The sequence below is a fragment of the Hyposmocoma kahamanoa genome, unplaced genomic scaffold (genome assembly GCF_003589595.1).
Source record: "Hyposmocoma kahamanoa isolate Upper Pololo Valley unplaced genomic scaffold, ASM358959v1 160, whole genome shotgun sequence".
NCBI classification, from domain to species: domain Eukaryota; kingdom Metazoa; phylum Arthropoda; class Insecta; order Lepidoptera; family Cosmopterigidae; genus Hyposmocoma; species Hyposmocoma kahamanoa.
The window spans coordinates 5,796-24,539 of record NW_020653575.1 but is presented as its reverse complement, the minus strand read 5'-3'; the positions used below and the strand labels follow the sequence as shown (position 1 = coordinate 24,539).

Below are 18,744 nucleotides of genomic sequence, written 5' to 3'. Positions count from 1 at the left end.
TCTTTGTATCAATAATGATACGTATGCTGACTGTGAAACCAATTCCAATCAATCACTTTAATATGTTACGTGTCACCAGTCCCAGTTTGTTTTCTATGTACACACGCCAGCACATCAAGTTACACACTGACGTATCTTGTTCCGTTGCACTGGAGGCGATTTTCGAACAAAAATGTGTAGTCTGATGTGTCGTTGTCCGTACAAAATTAAGCTAATAACATTTTGGTATGATAATAATACTATGGAGTTCGTCAATATATCTTGTTCGTACGAATGCTAGATATACAAGTGTTGATTTGCAAAGGCAGCGCACGCGCCTGCCTCTAGTGCGCTCGAGTGCGACGAGGTGGGATAATTGCAGAACTCGCCGCAATTCTAGTGAACTATTATAATCGAGCCAACATAGCATCCCCTTTTTGACATATATGAACAGCGACAGAACGTAACTTTATAATAATTGTCCAAATAGGAAATGATTACCTAATTATATAATTTATAGGAAATGAAACTATTTTTCCGGATTTAAATCGCGTATATTTGTTTTTTCAAACAAACCGACGTTTCGGGCTCTTTACAGGTCCCATGGTCACGGTTAATGAGGTGGTACAGTCTTCAACCAGTTATGTCTAATATTGAATCTGAAAATAACTAATATTAAATCCGGAAAAATAGTTTCATTTCCTATGTGTAACAATCGCGAAAACCTAACAACTCGATATATAATTTATATTTTTTGTGAACACTTTCGGTTAAATAAATAGTATTTAACCTTAATAACACATAATTTTTCATTTTATATCTGCTTTAAACTTGTGATAGTTTGTATTTATGATATGCCAACGGTTACGTTCTATGAGTTTTTTTTCCTTAAACCTAGTGATGTCCAGCAAGCAACAGGGTAGTACTATCACGTGATTAGAGAAATCAAGTATAGTCGATCCAAGATAGCATTTTCTTTTTGAATGCTGTGAACGGCCATAGAACTTAATAATAATTGCCCAAATAGGAAAAGAAAAATTATAATATTTAACTCCACTGTTCACAGTGGAGTCACTAAGAACTTATTTATTTCGGTTAAATATTTAGTATTTGACTACACTAACACATATTATAATAGGTATCTGCTTCAAAAGTGTGATAGTTTATACTATATAAGATACGTCACGTAAACGGTTATGTTCTGTTTTTTTTTCAATAGTATAGTACATACTATTATATGATAAACAGAAATTATGTAATATGGTAGAAATATCCCCAGAAATTAAATTGCTAAGTGTTGCCATTAATGACAATTTTTATGAATACATAATATCAAATCAATGATTGTGGACACCGCTCATAAGATTACATACTTGTGATATTTACAACTAAATGTTAATTTCGCCGAAAAAAATAAGAACAAATTTTTAAAGTAATCACACGTTGTAGAGAAAATAAGAAATGAAATTAATTCAGACCAGTCTGAGTCTCTCAACCAGTTGAGAGATGTACATTTTGATAATCTATTGAAAACACAAATAATTATAAATTTAAGTGAATTTGAGCTCTAGCTCGTGTGAAAAGGATACAAATGATGACTTTGGTTGTGTACATACGCCAGTGTTGGGCAAAATTTAATTGTTCTGGCAATTAAAGAGTGACAGTTAATGAATTGTCAATTGCGAAACAGCAATTAACAATTAATTAATTGTTAATCGCATATATCTACAATTAACAATTATTGAATTTTCAATGTTTTTGATTAACAATTAACAATTAAAACTGACAATTATGATAAATTTATAGGGCATATGGGGGTGGGATAGGTGGTGGGTTAGGGGGAGAGTTAGGGGTGAGTTAGAAGGTGGATTAGGGTTGGGGTGGGCCGTTGCAATTGATTTCAATTGAATTGATTTTTTAATCTGATTGAATTTCTGATTGAAATTTAATTGATTGACGCCCAACACTGACATACCTTTAGAATATGTTTTTTTGTATTTATAAGCCTGTTTTTAAAATTTTCCACTTGACTTTAGCCTGACTTTATCTCAGGTTGGTATGAATGCTACTAAATTACTATAGTATTTTAGTAACTAGTACCATACTAGTATTATGGGGATGTGTTACGAGTCTAAAACTATCTGTCAAAAAGAGGATCCTATCTTGGCACGACTATAGCTAGTTTCTCACGAAATGCCACGTGGTTTGGTATCTAAACAAGAGTTAGTACAAAAAAGAACCGCTACCATGTTCACCAGAACCTGCATTACCATCAAGTGTAAGTGCGACTATTTTTATGGCATGACGTGAAACGTTTATTTTACGCGGAGGAGATTACGAGTGTCGTAGAATTGCGCGCAAAAATCGTCTCTGCTTTCAAAGTCGTGATGTCAAATGTGTTAAGTTGAAACGAAACTCATGTGTGAATCTCTGCATTATTAAAAAAAAGTTTTGTTTTCTTAATATAATTTGAATTAGATTTCGTACAGTGGAAGTCCTTTTTTTGGTAGACTGTTATAAATGAGACTTCAACAAAGTGACTTGTCTAAACAATTTTTTGCAAACCGTTCTAAATCTTTGAGTATCATTTCTTTCATAATATATTATGTCAGACAGAATTACTTTTAAATTACTGTAATTTTGTAATATAACTTTGAAATGTCCGGTTATTTAGTACGTTGATACATTATTTACTTTGTAATATTTATTCACCTGCGCGTTTCGAATTTACCTATATGTCATATAAAATGTTGTGGGTAGGAGACGTCGAGTTTGGCATATTATGTCGTTAAAATGCCGTGCAGGCCAAAAAATAGCCAGTGTGAACAAAAACAGAAGAAAAGGAAGCTTTGATATTTTCAGATTTAAAGAAATTGGATAATATTGATTCTTCCACAGACAAAGATTGCTGAAGGACACTTATAGCAATGGTTTGACTTACCATTTCTCAAGCAGAGTTATGGGTTTGAATCCGGACTTACACTTTCAAGCCGGGGGGTATTTTGGGTTTTCCCTCAACTGGGGGGGTTAGTCCCACATAACCTCTGAGCCTCCGCGGGCACAAGGGTATGCATAAACCATTTCCGTTTCGTAAAAAGAAATGCGGGTTGGGGACTTCACACGTTTTTCGAGGTTGTGAATCTTCTTCGACATACAGATAATCGGTGAAGGAAAACATCGTGATGATGATGATGAACTTCAAATTAAATTTCTCACATAAATTCAGAGAAACTCAAAGTCGCGAGCCCGGTTTCGAACCGTATTATTTTCATGGCATATATTACATACAACAGACAAATGGTAGAAAGTAGAAAATTTACTACCTAAAAAAACGAAACTCAAAACTGAATGTTAGTATTGTAACATACCATAAGTTAGGGCTGGATATAGCTAAGTTCATGTGGCTGGCTATAGCTGATTTGGACGCTCCAGTGGTGCCGCTTGTTGACATAAGGAATGAAATTGTTTCGTCAGGATCAAAATCCGTTGCTCTGCAAATAGTTGCATTATTTATTGTAATTTACAATTCGTAATTGTTTTTAACTTCAAACAAGTCTTGGAAATCAATCTTTATTTATACTTGCCTGAAATCTTCAATAGTCGTATCATCGCCATTTTTCTCCAAAAACTCGGAGAAATTGCAGAAATAATCTCCTTTATCAAATGTAATTATTTCGATAGTTTGGTCCAACTGCTTTACAGCCAGTTGAACATCGGGTGCTTTCTCGCTTTGACAGAATACCATCTTTGGTCGGATCACATTAAAGGATTCATAGAGTTCGTCTGGAAAAATATTGGAGTTATTAAATAATCTACACAAGAGACAAGCATTTTTTCCACTAGTGTAGCTTTTCTGATCTCTCGAGGATCTAACAGTACTATTCCTTCATGAACAAGTTGGGACAAGCTTGTCACTCGACTGGGCAGGTCAACACGTCTTAGTAAAATTCACAATTTAATACTGTGATACCTTAAGAGTCGATACTACCTTAGCTCGAATTAAAAATTTTCCCGTATTATTACGGTTTATTTCGTTTGGGTCGAGCGGCAGGGACACACTTTATTTCAGATTTAATTTTTTTACAAACGATATTAAAGCCTTTTTGAAAAATTTATATCGTATACTATACGTTTTGTATTTAGTTTAGTTTTTTTTTAGTATTTATGACTAGGATAGTAACCTAGTACGATACTCACTAACTGTATATGTCCTGTCTATTGGTGCAATAGCAATACCGAGGTATAACGCGGCATACAAGGGTATAGCTAGGTCTATATGACTAAGCCCCATAAGGACAACGACGTCACCATGTTGAAGACCCACGTTTTTGAAGGCAGTTGCGCATTTGATGCTTCTTTGGAGAACTGATTGACAAGTTTCTGATTCTCCTGTGCCTCCGTCAATCTACATAGAAACAATTTATTTCTTAATAATCATGTTTAAAAACTGGCGTCGTCTTTTGTTCAAAAGAAAGTCGGTATATGTAATTTTGAATTTCTGTCAGCGTAGGCAGTCGACTATGCGGTCAATCAGTCGTCTAGTCATCCAAGGAGGCTGGACGCGAAGTAAGGTTTTATAGTTATGTAAGGCCTTATACACCATGAGTAGAATGTTGTACAATTTGTTGGTGCGTACGGGCGTAATAATTTCTGCATGGTAATTTTGTTGCCTTTAGGAAAATACCTGCTAACTAGATAGTGAATATGTGTGATGGAAGGGCAAGAATATGCCACCCTAATCCACAGCGCAATGAATATAATATACACACATCGGCACATTTAGTGGAATAAAAAGTAGAAATATAAAACAGTAAAGTTTGTAGGAAATGAAACTAATTTTCCGGATTGAATTAGTAAATTTTTTGTATACAAATAAATCTGAATCAGATATAAAGTAACAATTAAATTAACATCACTCTCACACTGATATCGATACGGCAAAAAGTCTTTAAAAACCAAAAACAAAAGAGTTGCAAGAAGTACATAGAAAAATTCGTAAGGTCTAGTGGTTCATTCCGTGGCTTAATTTCCTGAGGATCAGCACCCATACAGCGTTCGAATCCAGCCGGATCGAATGAAAATTCATTCAATCCGGTGTTCTAAGTGTTCGTTATTAATAATCTGTTATTAATAATAATTATAACAAACTAGTGGAGTAAATTCACAAAAAAATTATTGACTATCATGGTAGTAAAACATCGTAACATTCAATAAACTTATAAATTAACATCATTAAAAAAAAACTTACTACACTGACTTTTTCAATGTTTATGAAAGAAATCGAAATTATTTTTAATAAATAAATAAACTTTTTCAACTAACGTTTACTAAAGAAGGATGGCGAACGCTGACCCAAAATCAATGAAGTGCCGTTCATGGAATTTGCCAGTATTATTTTATGTTTCAGGTATTGTTACATGTTAACGTTGTATTAAATGTGCCAGAGGTTGGCAGATTTAAGAATATTCAGCTAGTTCTTTATTATTTTTAGGAACAAACTGAAAACTTGTTGTTTTCTGCTGCTACGAACAAACGTCTACATAACAAAACCGGAAAATGTTATAAACATAACCTATATCAAGTTTATAACCCTCAGCTTCTACAGGCTGTACTCAATTAGATTTTTGATGCTTTGATAATGAATCACAAGTACTGTGGTCTCTATAATGCACGTCGTCAAAAACACTGGGTCACAAAATACACTGGATGTCGCCATCCTTCTTTACAAGAACGCAAAATCAACTTCGAAGCATTCGACAAAGCTGTGTGGCAGGAAGTTAAAATAAATGAATGAAAAAAATTATAGTCGATGGAAATTAGACGTAGAAAGTATAACAACTGATCACTTCAGAGTTAATTTTTTGTTCTCTGCTTCAGATCAGACTTTTAAAAACCGCTGCAGATTTTACCCTGATTTTACCGTATTTTGACGTGACTTAGCCGGGCATGTCGCCGAAGAAGAAAAAGAGGGCATGAAGTCAATTGAATTTGTTTTTATGATAGCAAGTGACGGGACGAACAAGTTGTGCCCTTATGTTAAGCGTTACGCCTGTCCATAGCAGTTGCAACGCCGCTCAGAGCTTTATATTGCAAAGACCTGAAGGGAATTGCCACTGCACCCGTCACTCTGAGATAGGTACCTGTAATTTCATCAGTATTCTTACCCTTCAAAACTGGAACTCAGTAATGCTCATAAGACTACTTAGTGGTAGAAATAGCTAAGGTAGCCGGACTTCCCTCGACGAGCTCTTTCTCAATGAGCTATATTGCTACTAGATAGGTGATATCTTATTTTAGTAACAATTTTTTTCAGTTTCAACAATATGCAGGTTTGCTTAAGATGTTTACCTACGCTGGTGTGATGATCATTGATGGTAAAGGAATAAAGAACATCACACACCTGTGTGATAAAATCGGGAGCATCTTTGAAGCTTTGCAGTATGAGTTTCCCGAGATGGTAGCGGTCGGAGGGTATCCCTGATTCCGCAACAACGCGCGCGCTTAGCTCGTTCATGAACCAGTGCACTGAGTCGTTTGCGCGGCGACGTTGCATTTTGCTGAAATAATTTTTTAAACTTCACATCATCAAGCTACGGTTATTTGTAAAATATACAATAAATAATAAATTAAAATCAAAATGATACCCGAAGTACCTATGCACTGCACCGCCTCCTCCTTCTACCACGCACTATAAACTCACAATAAACTCTTACATGCAATCATTCACCGACTGACATCTAGGACTTGCAATTTGGATATCCAAACATTCGTTTTATTAGAATATCCCTTAAATGTGGTATTCGGATTTTGCAGTCGTCACGAATCGGATAATTTTATTATTTCGAATAATAAGTAAACAGTATTAAAACAACTTTCATTAGGTGTTTTAAAGATACAAGTCGCAGTACACATGTATTATTTCATGTTAAAATACATATAATACCCTTCACAAACTCAGAACAGCTTTGTAATATTATATGACGAAATAAGTGTTAGCTTGCTCGCCTACGATTCGGATTGCATTCGTGTCGCGGTCGTGTCGAACTCGCATCTCGCACCCTACCTTACGGGTCATGCAAGCTGGTCAGTTGTACTTCGTGCACAGTTTTATAATCCATACAGTTGTGCAACGAATGTAAAGCAACTTCCCTTGAGTAACCTTAGCCGAGGTGACTTACGCGGCCTGAACCGCGTTCTGCAAATACGCTTTGTTTGCCAGATATAGTGTTGCCCAAAAGTAGTCTTGGTCTTGCAGTCTTGGTCTTGGTCTTGCACTTTTGCAAGACCGAGACCAAGACTGCAAGACCACTTAATTGAAGCAAGACCAAGACCAAGAGTGACCTTGCAAGATTTGTGCAAGAACAAGACCGAGTCTGCGAGAGTCTTGCGGTCTCTCAATTACGTCAAACGAGTGTTATGTCCTTACGAATTGTAGGTGCATACCTAAAATTATATATTTTATAATTTACATACTTATAGTTAGTGTCAATCGTTTTTTCATGAGAAGTAAACAAACCGATTAGATTGGAATTCTTAAAACGATTTCTCTAGGCTATACCTACAAAGTTTGAGGAAATTAAAACTCAGTAAATATCCAACTTTTAGGAAGAAAATAGCTTTCTCTAGTTTCTAACCAAATTATTATTTTTGAGAAATGCACTTACTAAGGTACAATTTTAAAAAGCGAGATAATTTGTGTGTTAAATTAGAATTTAAATTATTTTTATAGGTACTAATCTAAGTCTTGTTTTTTGTTTGTGTATTTGGCGGCAATATTTCTTAAATAGAAACTTGTAAAAATAATCTTGTCACCAAAATTCAGGTACGTACTTATTTATTGAGTTAAGTTAGTAGGGCACATAATAAGATTGTTAGAAAAGTTTTGACAAGTTCGGCGGTCACCTCAACATGTTTTTTGCCTATTGAAGTTCTGGGTTTGATTACCGGTCAAGGCAATTTTTTGTTTGTTTAATTTAGTTAAAAATTCATAGTAATTAGTAAGTTCGTAAGTAGGTAGTGTTTGTAAAATGTTATATTAAGTATTAACACGTTTTGTTATCTTCTTTCAGTCAGTATCTGAAAGCCATAGTGATTTTATGACAGTTACAGTTGACTGGATTGCCAAGAAATATCTTCCCTGCTCGTTTTTCGATGACGAAGATACACAAAAATATTTTCAAATAATATGCCCAAATTTGGTATTTCCTAAGAGATCGACAGTTCGAAGAATGGTTCAAGAGCGGTTTGAAGTACTGCATACGCGTGTTAAGAGTAGACTACAAAAATACTCATGTAAAATGTCATTCACTATTGACGGATGGACGTCAATTGCTGGTAGGAGTTACTATGGGGTCACTATTCATTATATAGATAATGAATGGAAGTATCGATCTCTAGTCCTGGATTTTATTCCATCGAGTGGTGGACATACAGGGATGGATATTGCAAGGATTTTCCACAAATGTCTATTGGAATATACCTTAGCTGATAAAATTCAGGGTATCACAGTCGACAACGCAACTGCAAATACCAAATTCATGTATGAACTTAGAAAACTACTGCCACATTTTGATTCGGATAATCAACATTTTTGATCCATTGCTCACATCTTGAACCTGGGCGTACAAGATTTATTGAATAACTTAGCGTTAAATATTGAAACTGACAGTCAAGAACAAGAACAGCAGTGTGAAGACGAAGAAGAGCAAGTTGAAGAATATGTGCCAAATATTTCTGACTCAAGTACGGCTATTACAAAATTACGCAGTATTTGTAGTAAAATAAAAAGAAGTGAGATGTTGAAGAGGAAGTTCCAGTCGGCTTGTGAAACAGCTGGTGTGCCAACAAATCTGAGTCTCATATTGGACTGTCCAACAAGATGGAATTCCACACATGATATGATTGGATTATGTTTAAAACTAAAACCTGGCATTAACATATTATGCACTTCTGTGTCTGATTTGAGTAATTTTGTAATATCAGAAATTGATTGGAAAATACTCAAAAAATATATAAGCTTTTGATAAACTTTAAACTTCTAACAACGAAACTTGGTGGAGAAAAATATGTACAACACCGCTGTACCGAGTTCGAGGATTATCTAAATAAACCGAGGGCCGCAAGTTCGGAAGACATCCTACAGTGGTGGAGGACGCATGAATCGAAGTATCCGATTATATCCAAGATGGCCCGGGATTTTCTTTCAATACCGGTAACTTCAGTGCCTGCTGAGAGATTATTCTCTAAAACCTCTTTAGTTACTAGAAAACATAGAAATAGGTTAGGTGACGAGTCAGCCAGATGGTTACTTTGTATAAATAGTTGGTCGAACGAAATAATATAATTTTCATTCAAATAAATTATTAATAAAGCAAAAGATTCGTTTTTATGCTGTATTTTTACCCCAGACCCTCATTGTAGATAAACCTGCGGATTACGATACCTGCACCCATATATTTTCATTTTTACGAGTTATAAGTAACAATAGGTAATTGCAAGACTTGCAAGACTTGCGAGACTCTTGCAGCAAGACCGAGACCAAGATCAGGACTGAGGTTGCAATACCAAGACCAAGACCAATACCAGGTTTACCGACGCAAGACCAAGACCAAGATTGGTGTTAGTCTCATCTTGGTCTTGCTTTGGGCAACACTAGCCAGATAGAACGCGGAACGTTTGATTCAAGGTTGTGCGAGTTTTTAAATATTTTTGAATACGTTCAGCGAGTTTTGTATACGTATTGCTTGCGAAGTATTATTAACACCGATTCGTTTTATCTTCAGAGTACAATAGAACAAAAGAGTGAGCCTTCTCGGTGGCGCACGTGCATCTGTATAGTGCATATAACTAGTACCTTTACTCATTGACACTTACTATAATAATAGCAAACTTGGTTATTTTTATGCGCAACTAAGTATCTAGTAGTTGAAAAAAGACCTGATGGGAAAAAAGAAATAATTGAAAATTAGAATTTAGAAAAGCATTTAACGCACCTATGACTCGTACGATGGACCAAGATCATTAAGTCCATGTACATTTTTAATTAAAATAAGTGTCAATCATGTGTCAATGGTTTCATTACCCTATTGTAATAGAAAGGATAGGCCGTTCCAAGAGATAAAATTCATCGATGCAAATAATATTTCTTCAACTATAATGCGAAATCAAAATACGACAGGGATGTCAAATTTGATAGAATTTTTGAGGAGCTGTGTAGAATTTAAGTCACAGCCATTTTCGTGTTTCCCCCACTATTTTATGATTAAATTGTTAATCCGCATGCAAATACACTATACCTACTTACCTTTATGATTACCCTAATATAAAAAAAAATATTTTCACTTCGTTTACAATACCATTAATATTTTATATGTTAAACTAATTGGCAATTGGTATTACTTATTATTACAGCATCAACTGATAATTTTTATAATAACAAGAAGATTTTAAAAGATTGACTAAATATTCGTTTTATCTATTTTATTCCAATATTCGGATAAAAGTTTTATATTTTCGAATTATCCGAATACATACACATAACGCCACTCACACTCATTCATTTCATCAATCGATCATTCTACTTAATTGTAAGAAAGCCCTAAGCGATGAATTAGCGGTATTCGAAAAAACTTATTTTAAGTTTGTGAAATACTATTTTCACCTCACTAGCTCCGAAAGGTTTTATTCTCAGCGTTTTCCACACTAGAGTGGAAAAGGTTTTTGAAATTCGAACTTGACGATGGACTGTGGTGCACCTAACTTTTTCTTTCATTAAAAAAAAATGACGACTTTCAACTACGCTATTTGTCGTACATTACTTACGTAATATAAATTCGTTGGTATATTTTATTCTTATTATTGTTGATATTAAATTGACAACGATAACTAATTTTATTTATTAAATTAGTAATGTGTCGAAAAACTAAACTTTAAACTAAGATTTGTTATAGTTCAACTGTTTTTCTTTCATCTACCATTTTCCTCGCTATATTGGGGTGAAAAGTTATGTGTTTCGCTAGGCAGCATAGTTGTTTCGCGTCCCCGTGTTTTGAAACCCTCGCTACGTTCAGGATTGTATGCTTCGCTTGTTCAAGTTTCAATACAAGCACTCGCGTTAAACAACAACTTTGCAGCCTTGCAACTAATAACTATTGTGGTTTGTGTTAATAAAAAAACTTTTATTCCATGACTTTTAATAATTCATCAAGTTTTAGTTTAGAATAAAATAAAAATATCAAAAAAAATGTTTTTAAAGAATGATAACTCTGCGCGGCAACGAAAGAAATCGCAAGCGTAAATACCACGTCGATGCAAAACTCAGGAGCATCGGTTGAAGTAAACAGGTTGGACGCTTACACGTTTAAACTTACTACCAAATACAGATCTGAAATATTTCAGATAGTACATAACAAAAACTTAAAAGTTTATTTTTGGTAAATTTATTATATTTTGTAAAAAGTCACGCCCTGCAAGATTGTTTAATATTTTAAAAATAACCTCTACATTGTGTTGAGGATTCCATACGTCTTTGTAGACTTTTTGTGTATCTCCGATTTACCTACAGGTTTCATCGCGTTGTTCTGATAAATTTTCTGTTTGGAATGAATTTGTCTGATTATTCCTTGGGTTCTTCGGTTTCTTATTATGAAAAGTAGGGTGGTTTGCATTAATATTAGACATAACTTTGCTGACATAAAATGGCTGATGACTTTACCGTCTCAGTCAGTCGTGACCATGGAACCTATAAAGGGCCCAAAATATTGGTTTGTTTGAAAAAACAATTATACGCGATTTCGTTTCGTAAAAATAGTTGCATTACCAAGATTACGGTAATTTAAAAAGATTTGAAAAGATTTAGTGGTGCTGAATGGAACTGAATGAATGGGCCTAAAGTTATCTGTCTTTCTTCAAGAAAATAGAATATTATATTCTAGGAAAAATAAAACATACTTTAATAAAAAGTTATATCAACATATCTACACAGTTTTACAAAAAGAATTATTATCTTAAAGACTATTTAAGTTATTCCATTTATATACTTGGACTTACATCTTAAGGGAAATCTGCAGTAGTAAACGTCAGTTGTGAGGCGATTAATGAAGTAAAATAACACAGAATAGAACGAACGACTAAAGCGTCCCGTACTCGACCATACATATATAAACATACTGTTTGCAAATGATTTTTGTATACGTTATACAGAATGTAGTTTTTTATTACGTTACGATATTTTAGGTGGTCATTTTTGTACGTCAATATGAACTATTTTTATTAAGGGCCCCCTGAAAATGATGAGAAGGAATTATGTTCTTCTTGAGGTTGTTGTCCTATTGGGGGTTGGACAACTTCGTGGCAGTCCTGAGCTTAGAGGTTGCCGCTCTAAAGAGCAGGGATCTTCCTTTTCTTGGATGAGCTAATTCAAAAATATAAAATATAAAAAAAATATTTTAAAGATTTTCAATTTTAAAATATCTTAATATATTTTTAGTGTGATGTAAATCAATTAATAACAATTAAATATTAACTTATATTGCATATAATTTGTTTTACACCTCAAGAATTCAAGCCGAAGCTCTCACTAAATTACGATTTTTTTTATTACCTGAATTAGAAAGTATTTTTTAATTATTTACTTTTTTAAACTATTTAAATGCTACAAAATTAAAGATTAAAGGTTTGAAAATGACAAAAAACATTATATTGATATATAGGTACTTCTTTCACTTAAACGAAGCACAATATTTAAATTTTTTATCATGTGTAAAAAGGTACTGCAAATATTCTGGCTCATATTCAATTTATCTAATACTATACCATCTTATCTGTAACTATAATCATTACAAGAGCGTTTAAAAATATTTTCACCGCCGGTATGAGTTACGTTTTTTTCTGAGACATCTTCAGAGTCTTAATTAGAACTTAGAACCACTATTTCCGGCACCCCTACACTGTTTTGTAGTCTCAAGACACGGTGGGCTGCTATTGTACTTTTAAATCCATGGAACCGCAAACTTGTCATTGAATAAAAAAAACACAGGAATTCCTCTGTGTTTGGGAAAACTAATTTGTCATTCGATAATTACAAATTAGTTTTTTCAAAATTCAAAATTCAAATTCAAAATAATCTTTATTTCATAGGTAAGCATTATTACACTTGAAATCGTCACAATGCAATGGTTAAACTCTACCGCTCATTCGTAAGGCAGATTCCCCTGAGAAGAATGAGCAATAAACTCTAGGGGTTGCTAGTATTTAAATTAGTTAGAGTTTAAGTCATATGTTGTGCTATTTTAAGCCTACTTGTCAAAGTGTTCTTGTTGAGATCATAAAAAATTGTCTTGTAAACTCTTTAAATTTCTTTTATAAGATGTTTACTCTTGACATTGTTTTGGCACTTTAGAATAGACCAAGGCTGTTTTTACACTTCTACAAGATTCAAAGCATTATAAGCTTCGATTAACAAGAGTAATTTGCTAATTGGGTTGTATGTATGTGTAGACATTCATCAACTAATTTGGAACACCCTATTCCGACCATTCGTTATATGAGAGATCCCATAATTATCATAACAATGGCTACGAGGGGACGCCTACTTCACGCTTCCACTAGTTTGTTATTCAGCGGTGAGACTGCAATGTTTTAGCAACGTTTCCTCGCGTAATCGTTATCTTTCGTAGTTTGACATTCATTTAAAAAAATATGGTAGATGTGTGAATAGAAATATTCAATTATAGGAAGTTCATAAATTCACCTAGGGTTGCAGTTGGTTGCAGTTTTTCGAAATTTATAGAAGACGCTTGTTGTTTTGCAAAAAAATTTACACTAATTCCGTGTTATTTTGGTCGAAAATTACTAGTTTTTTTTGTGGGAGTTGCTCCGCAATATTAAAATATCTTCATTCGCCAATTATACGTCACACTGCTGGACACGGGTTTAGGCTGATGCGGGTAGGAAGAGGAGAGAGAGATTGTGAACTTTTTTCGACGTTCAGGATTCATCACAATATTTCCTTTCACCGTTAGTGAAAGTAAACTTAGAAATTAACTCGAATTCTTAAGTTTTAACTATTGTTATACATTGGACATGAAACTGTTTTTTCGGATCTAAATCGGCTTTTATTATTTTTTCAAAGCAAAGTTTCGGACTCTTAACCGATTCCATGTTTAATGCTGACTGTTTGAAAAAAATAACAAATACGCGATTTTTAATTCAGGTGTAATGGTCAGCTCGAGTCGGCTTGAGTGGGCATGAGACTAGTTTTGCGTGAGTTCTGGTTGACCTGGTGCTGCGTGTAAAATTTATAAGCGAGGAGAAGGAAGGGCGCCTTACACACAACGAAAACAAGTTTCAAGTAGAAATAACCAGATGCTTTATTTTAAATTTACTGTCATAACATGTTACATATGTATGAAGAACTAGTATTTTACTTCCCTGAGTTTACATTAGAAGTGTACAGATATGCTTACTGCGCTTATCAGTTACATATAAAAGGTTAACTTTAAGTATACTTAGAGCTAATACACTGCACTAAGAGTTTTTGAAAGTACATGAGTGGCACATGGACACGTCACTTATACGTCACTGACCTGGAGGTTACCGGATACACTTTTAGGTTATATACCAGACCCGCTGCGAAGACAGCGTAGTTTCTACAGGAGTAACGCAGTTATATGTAGATGCCGACCACCCGTGGAGCTTATGACACGTGGTCGGGCACAGCCGAACAAAAGTTACGGCGCATTTGTCTCAGCCATTCAGTTGATGGTGAGATTTTAAATTACAAGTGTACAAAGAAGAAAAAAAAAACCCTGCAACAATACAGATTGTTACAGTACATTGAAATAAATGACGAAACATCTAGCGAAGGAAAGAATCCAGAGGTCAACTCCCCATGCGGTCCGGTGACGCGGGTTTTACATCTGGTACAGGGTTCGGAGACCCATAATTATGGCTATTCCTGGTTTTCCTTATAAAAGATTCGTTCGACATGGAAATATTAAAGAAAAGCTCTTACGGGTTTTCGACTTGTCTATACACGATCTCGTATGATATTTTTTCATACGATTATCGTACAAATCGGTTCGAACCGATTTGAGTGCGAGAATCGCCATTCGAGTTCAGTGATTACTGCGATATTAACTATGAATATATCAAAATGACGCAAAAATCATTGAAATTTGGAACTGCTGATAATATTAAGTTCATTGCACTGTGTAGAAATATACATTTTTTAATATTTTTTTTTTAATTTTATAACATTTCTTAACCCTTTTTTTTCTTTTTCGTTTCCTTAATTCTTGTCTTAGAAAAGCAGTGTGGCCGTGTAAATAAAATCCGATTTTAATGTCACTTCACTTTATTTGATGGCGTATTCAAACTGATAAATTCACAAGTATTCTCTAAAGGTTACTTCACTAGTATACAGCCGGATCAAGACCGAGCTGCTCCGCCCATACCACGGCTCTTTTATAACTTCCGTTGAGGTGGTAGTGTAAAGTTAGCTGTGAATACCATTGGGCGGTCCAAAATGGTACTAAAGTAGTCAATACAACAACTAAATAGTAGTGCGCGAAGTTAGGTGCGAATACCATAGAGGGATCCATAGTGGTACTAAAATAGTCAACGACGACCTAATGGATAAAACGTAACAGCTCGACCATCCAATACAGTAACGAGTCCTCTCGTTGTGCTTATAAAACAACACCTAACTATAACGTAAGTTTGTATTATACAAGTAATTGCCGATTAGTTTTACAATATGTAATATTTTAGTTACTGAAACAATTTGGTAATCATTATATTGTAGCAGAAACTACATTTGTCGTTTTGGCTACAATACAGGTTCATGAGCACACCTACATCTGGCAACTTCTTTAGCCATATCCAGCCGTTCAAATCACTAAATTCACTAATTGCATGTTGCTTCTCCTTGGGCGGTGCGACAACACCATTAATGCCCACAACATGGTCACTTTAAGACAGACTCATCGGCTTGTACCAAGAAAACTATTCTAAGTATACGGATAATTTCATTTGTAAGTTCACTGGAACTTTGACGGGGATCACAAAGTAACAATTGAATTTACTAAATGCGCATCACTGTCACTAAATCACTAACCATCAAACAAGGTTACTAAAGGGAATATTTAAATTAAAATATATTATCATGCTTAATTCACTCTAACCTACATATAAAATCATATCAAGCTTATAGGTCGCTATGGAGAGGTTCTCAATCAAACAACGGCTAAAAGCTTATTCCGTATCGGTCTCCTTTTCCGAGGACGACGACGTTTGAAAGTTTACCCATGGGTATATTTTGTCCACAGCTATGACGGCTTCATACCTTCTACCTTTCCTAGATAAGGGAGCATCCTCAACGAGGTACCTGTCATTTGGTAGTACTTTCAAAATTCTATATGGTCCCTGCAACTTGGGTTCCAGTTTTTTTGATTCTGAATGATCCTGAATTTGCAGGATTAGCCTTAATGATACGGACTAAGTCACCTACTTTATATTCCTTGGCTGGTTTTCGGTGACGATCGTAATTAGCTTTGCTGGCTACGCCTTGCCTTTCTATTAAAGCATTAGCGCTAGCCCTAGCTTCTTCTAGGCTGGTGTCTATTTGCCCATTTCCAGTGTCAGATATGACGTCATTCATGATACCCTGAGATGGGTTGGTTACTTTACGCCCAAATAGCAGCTCGCATGGCGTCTTTTTCGTAAAGTCATGGATACTGGTGTTAATACCCAACTGAACATATGGGAGGAATTCATCCCACAGTCGTGAGTCCTTATTATGCGTCATCGAGCCCAGAGATGGTAGAATTTTCCTGTTACACCTTTTGAGACTCCCCCGAAAACCAAGCTGAGTATTCTTGAGAAGGCTTGTGAGGGGCTTCGCTACAACTGCAAAATCTGTAATAAATCGTCGAAAGAAGCTGGCAAGTCCTAGAAATCGTCTAACGTCTCTTTGATCTAGGGGAACCGGGAAACGCGATACCGCTTTGGTCTTTTGAGCTCCAGGCTTCACCCCGTCTGTACAAATTTCGAAACCGAGAAAGTCGATCCTTTTGTGCTTAAATTTGCATTTCTTTAGTGTAAAACCTCCGTCCTTTAAAAGGTTTAACACCTCTTCGATCCGGGTTAAGCCTTCCTCAAAAGATTGCGCGAAAAGTAAAATGAAAAGCATTCCTTAAATTTCTATAGTAAATCAAATAATTGTTGTTTTTGATGCTCCGAAAGGTCATCCCCAACATCAGGTTTAAAATCATCGTCCTTTACAAAAGTTACATTCATGATAGAGGCTTCTTTACTTTTGCTCTGGCACACCTTATGCGTAATTAAGGAGTTTCTATAAATTTGAATCGAATCATTGCCCAAATTTTGGACTACAATGTGACCCTTGCCCTTACAAATGCTTATTTCACCGGGTAAAAGATAGTATTTAGTCCTGCCAAGGTATCTGATTGAGTCACTGACATATAATAGACCAGAAAACGTAGTTGAGCATCTAACGGGAATTGGTGCGGTTTCTCCAATATTTACTGTAATACTTTCGTCACAAAATAACCACAACTTCGACATTTCATCGTCAAAATCGCAATTAGAAAACGCTAATTCTTTGCAAGTCTGGATGATTGTTATATTTGGGCGTTCTGTAAAAGTTCGACCTAGGAGGACCGGGTAATTTATCAGACCATCATCTACCATCAGTATCTCAACATCACTTTCCAAGGTGCCCGTTTTAAGGTTAATATTTACTAGCGCTTTACCTTCTGGTTGGTAAGGTATGGATGAGGTATGAGGTATGAGGTATGAGGAGATATGGATGTATAGGTAAGGTTTCGGTGCCGTTTGGGGTCTTGAGCAATTATTAGCTATATGTCCCATTCAACTACAACGCGTGCATTTAATTATCGGCTTGGGGCACTTAAAACTAACTTGACCTACTTCATTACAATTAAAACAGGTTATCTTGACTCGTTCGGAAGCCGATAATTTAGCTGACGCGTTAGAAATTTGATTAATGGGATGCCTATCATGACCAGGTTTGTTATCTTTCTTAGAAGAACCTATTTTAAATGTTTTGAAGAATTTAAGTACTTATTCGGGCTCGGTAAACCGTGCAGCCTGTGCGCCTAATCTTATACCCCTATCTTCAATGCCATAAATAAAGCAATCGACAAGCCTCTCTACATGCCTCTTTGCATGGGATCGAATTCAGGGATTACGTTATTCAAGACTGGGAACCTCTCAACATGACCGGACGGTTTAATTCCTTTGATAACATCAATTAATGACTTAAGCAACTTATTGTCATCGCGCTCTTCTGGTGACCGCCGTGACTCACAAATACTACGGCAGGTGCTATGCGGCTTGCTGTGTCGTCGTTTGCTGCGACAGCGTGTACCGCTATGGTCGCGGCTGTGACCGCGCCTCGTGTCACTACTACCGCTACGACGCGCTCGGCGGCTCGTCGCGGGGTGCATACTGGGCCTTAAGTCTTTGTGGCAGGGCGAAGCGTACTTCTCGTTAGAACAACGATGCGGGCTGCGACTACGCAAGACTCTCGAATCTCTATCGATTTGCTCACTCCGACATAATTGCTCAAATCGATTTGGTCTCTGTATATTATTCTCACGGCGTTACTCACTTTCACGACGGTTAAAACGATCATTTGACATACGTGATGGGCGTTCGCTGCGTCGCTCGATGTCGCGTCTGCTGGAACGTCCATCGCGGCCCACCGGAGTCTGCAACACT

General features: G+C 35.7%; 1 protein-coding gene across 1 annotated transcript in view; it reads right to left on the bottom strand.

The window, feature by feature from the left end:
- LOC113225442 (luciferin 4-monooxygenase-like) overlaps positions 1 to 12,120 on the bottom strand; it is a 26,301-nt gene extending 14,181 nt beyond the window's left edge. The window contains exons 1-6 of the mRNA XM_026457756.1: positions 12,028 to 12,120; positions 6,380 to 6,536; positions 4,177 to 4,384; positions 3,564 to 3,762; positions 3,348 to 3,470; positions 1,955 to 1,985 (exon numbers count right to left, since the gene is read on the bottom strand). Of these exons, the coding sequence (XP_026313541.1) occupies positions 1,955 to 1,985; positions 3,348 to 3,470; positions 3,564 to 3,762; positions 4,177 to 4,384; positions 6,380 to 6,532 (714 nt within the window). The 5' untranslated portion in view covers positions 6,533 to 6,536; positions 12,028 to 12,120. The remainder of the gene's footprint in view (positions 1 to 1,954; positions 1,986 to 3,347; positions 3,471 to 3,563; positions 3,763 to 4,176; positions 4,385 to 6,379; positions 6,537 to 12,027) is intronic.
- Positions 12,121 to 18,744: the final 6,624 nt, after the last annotated feature.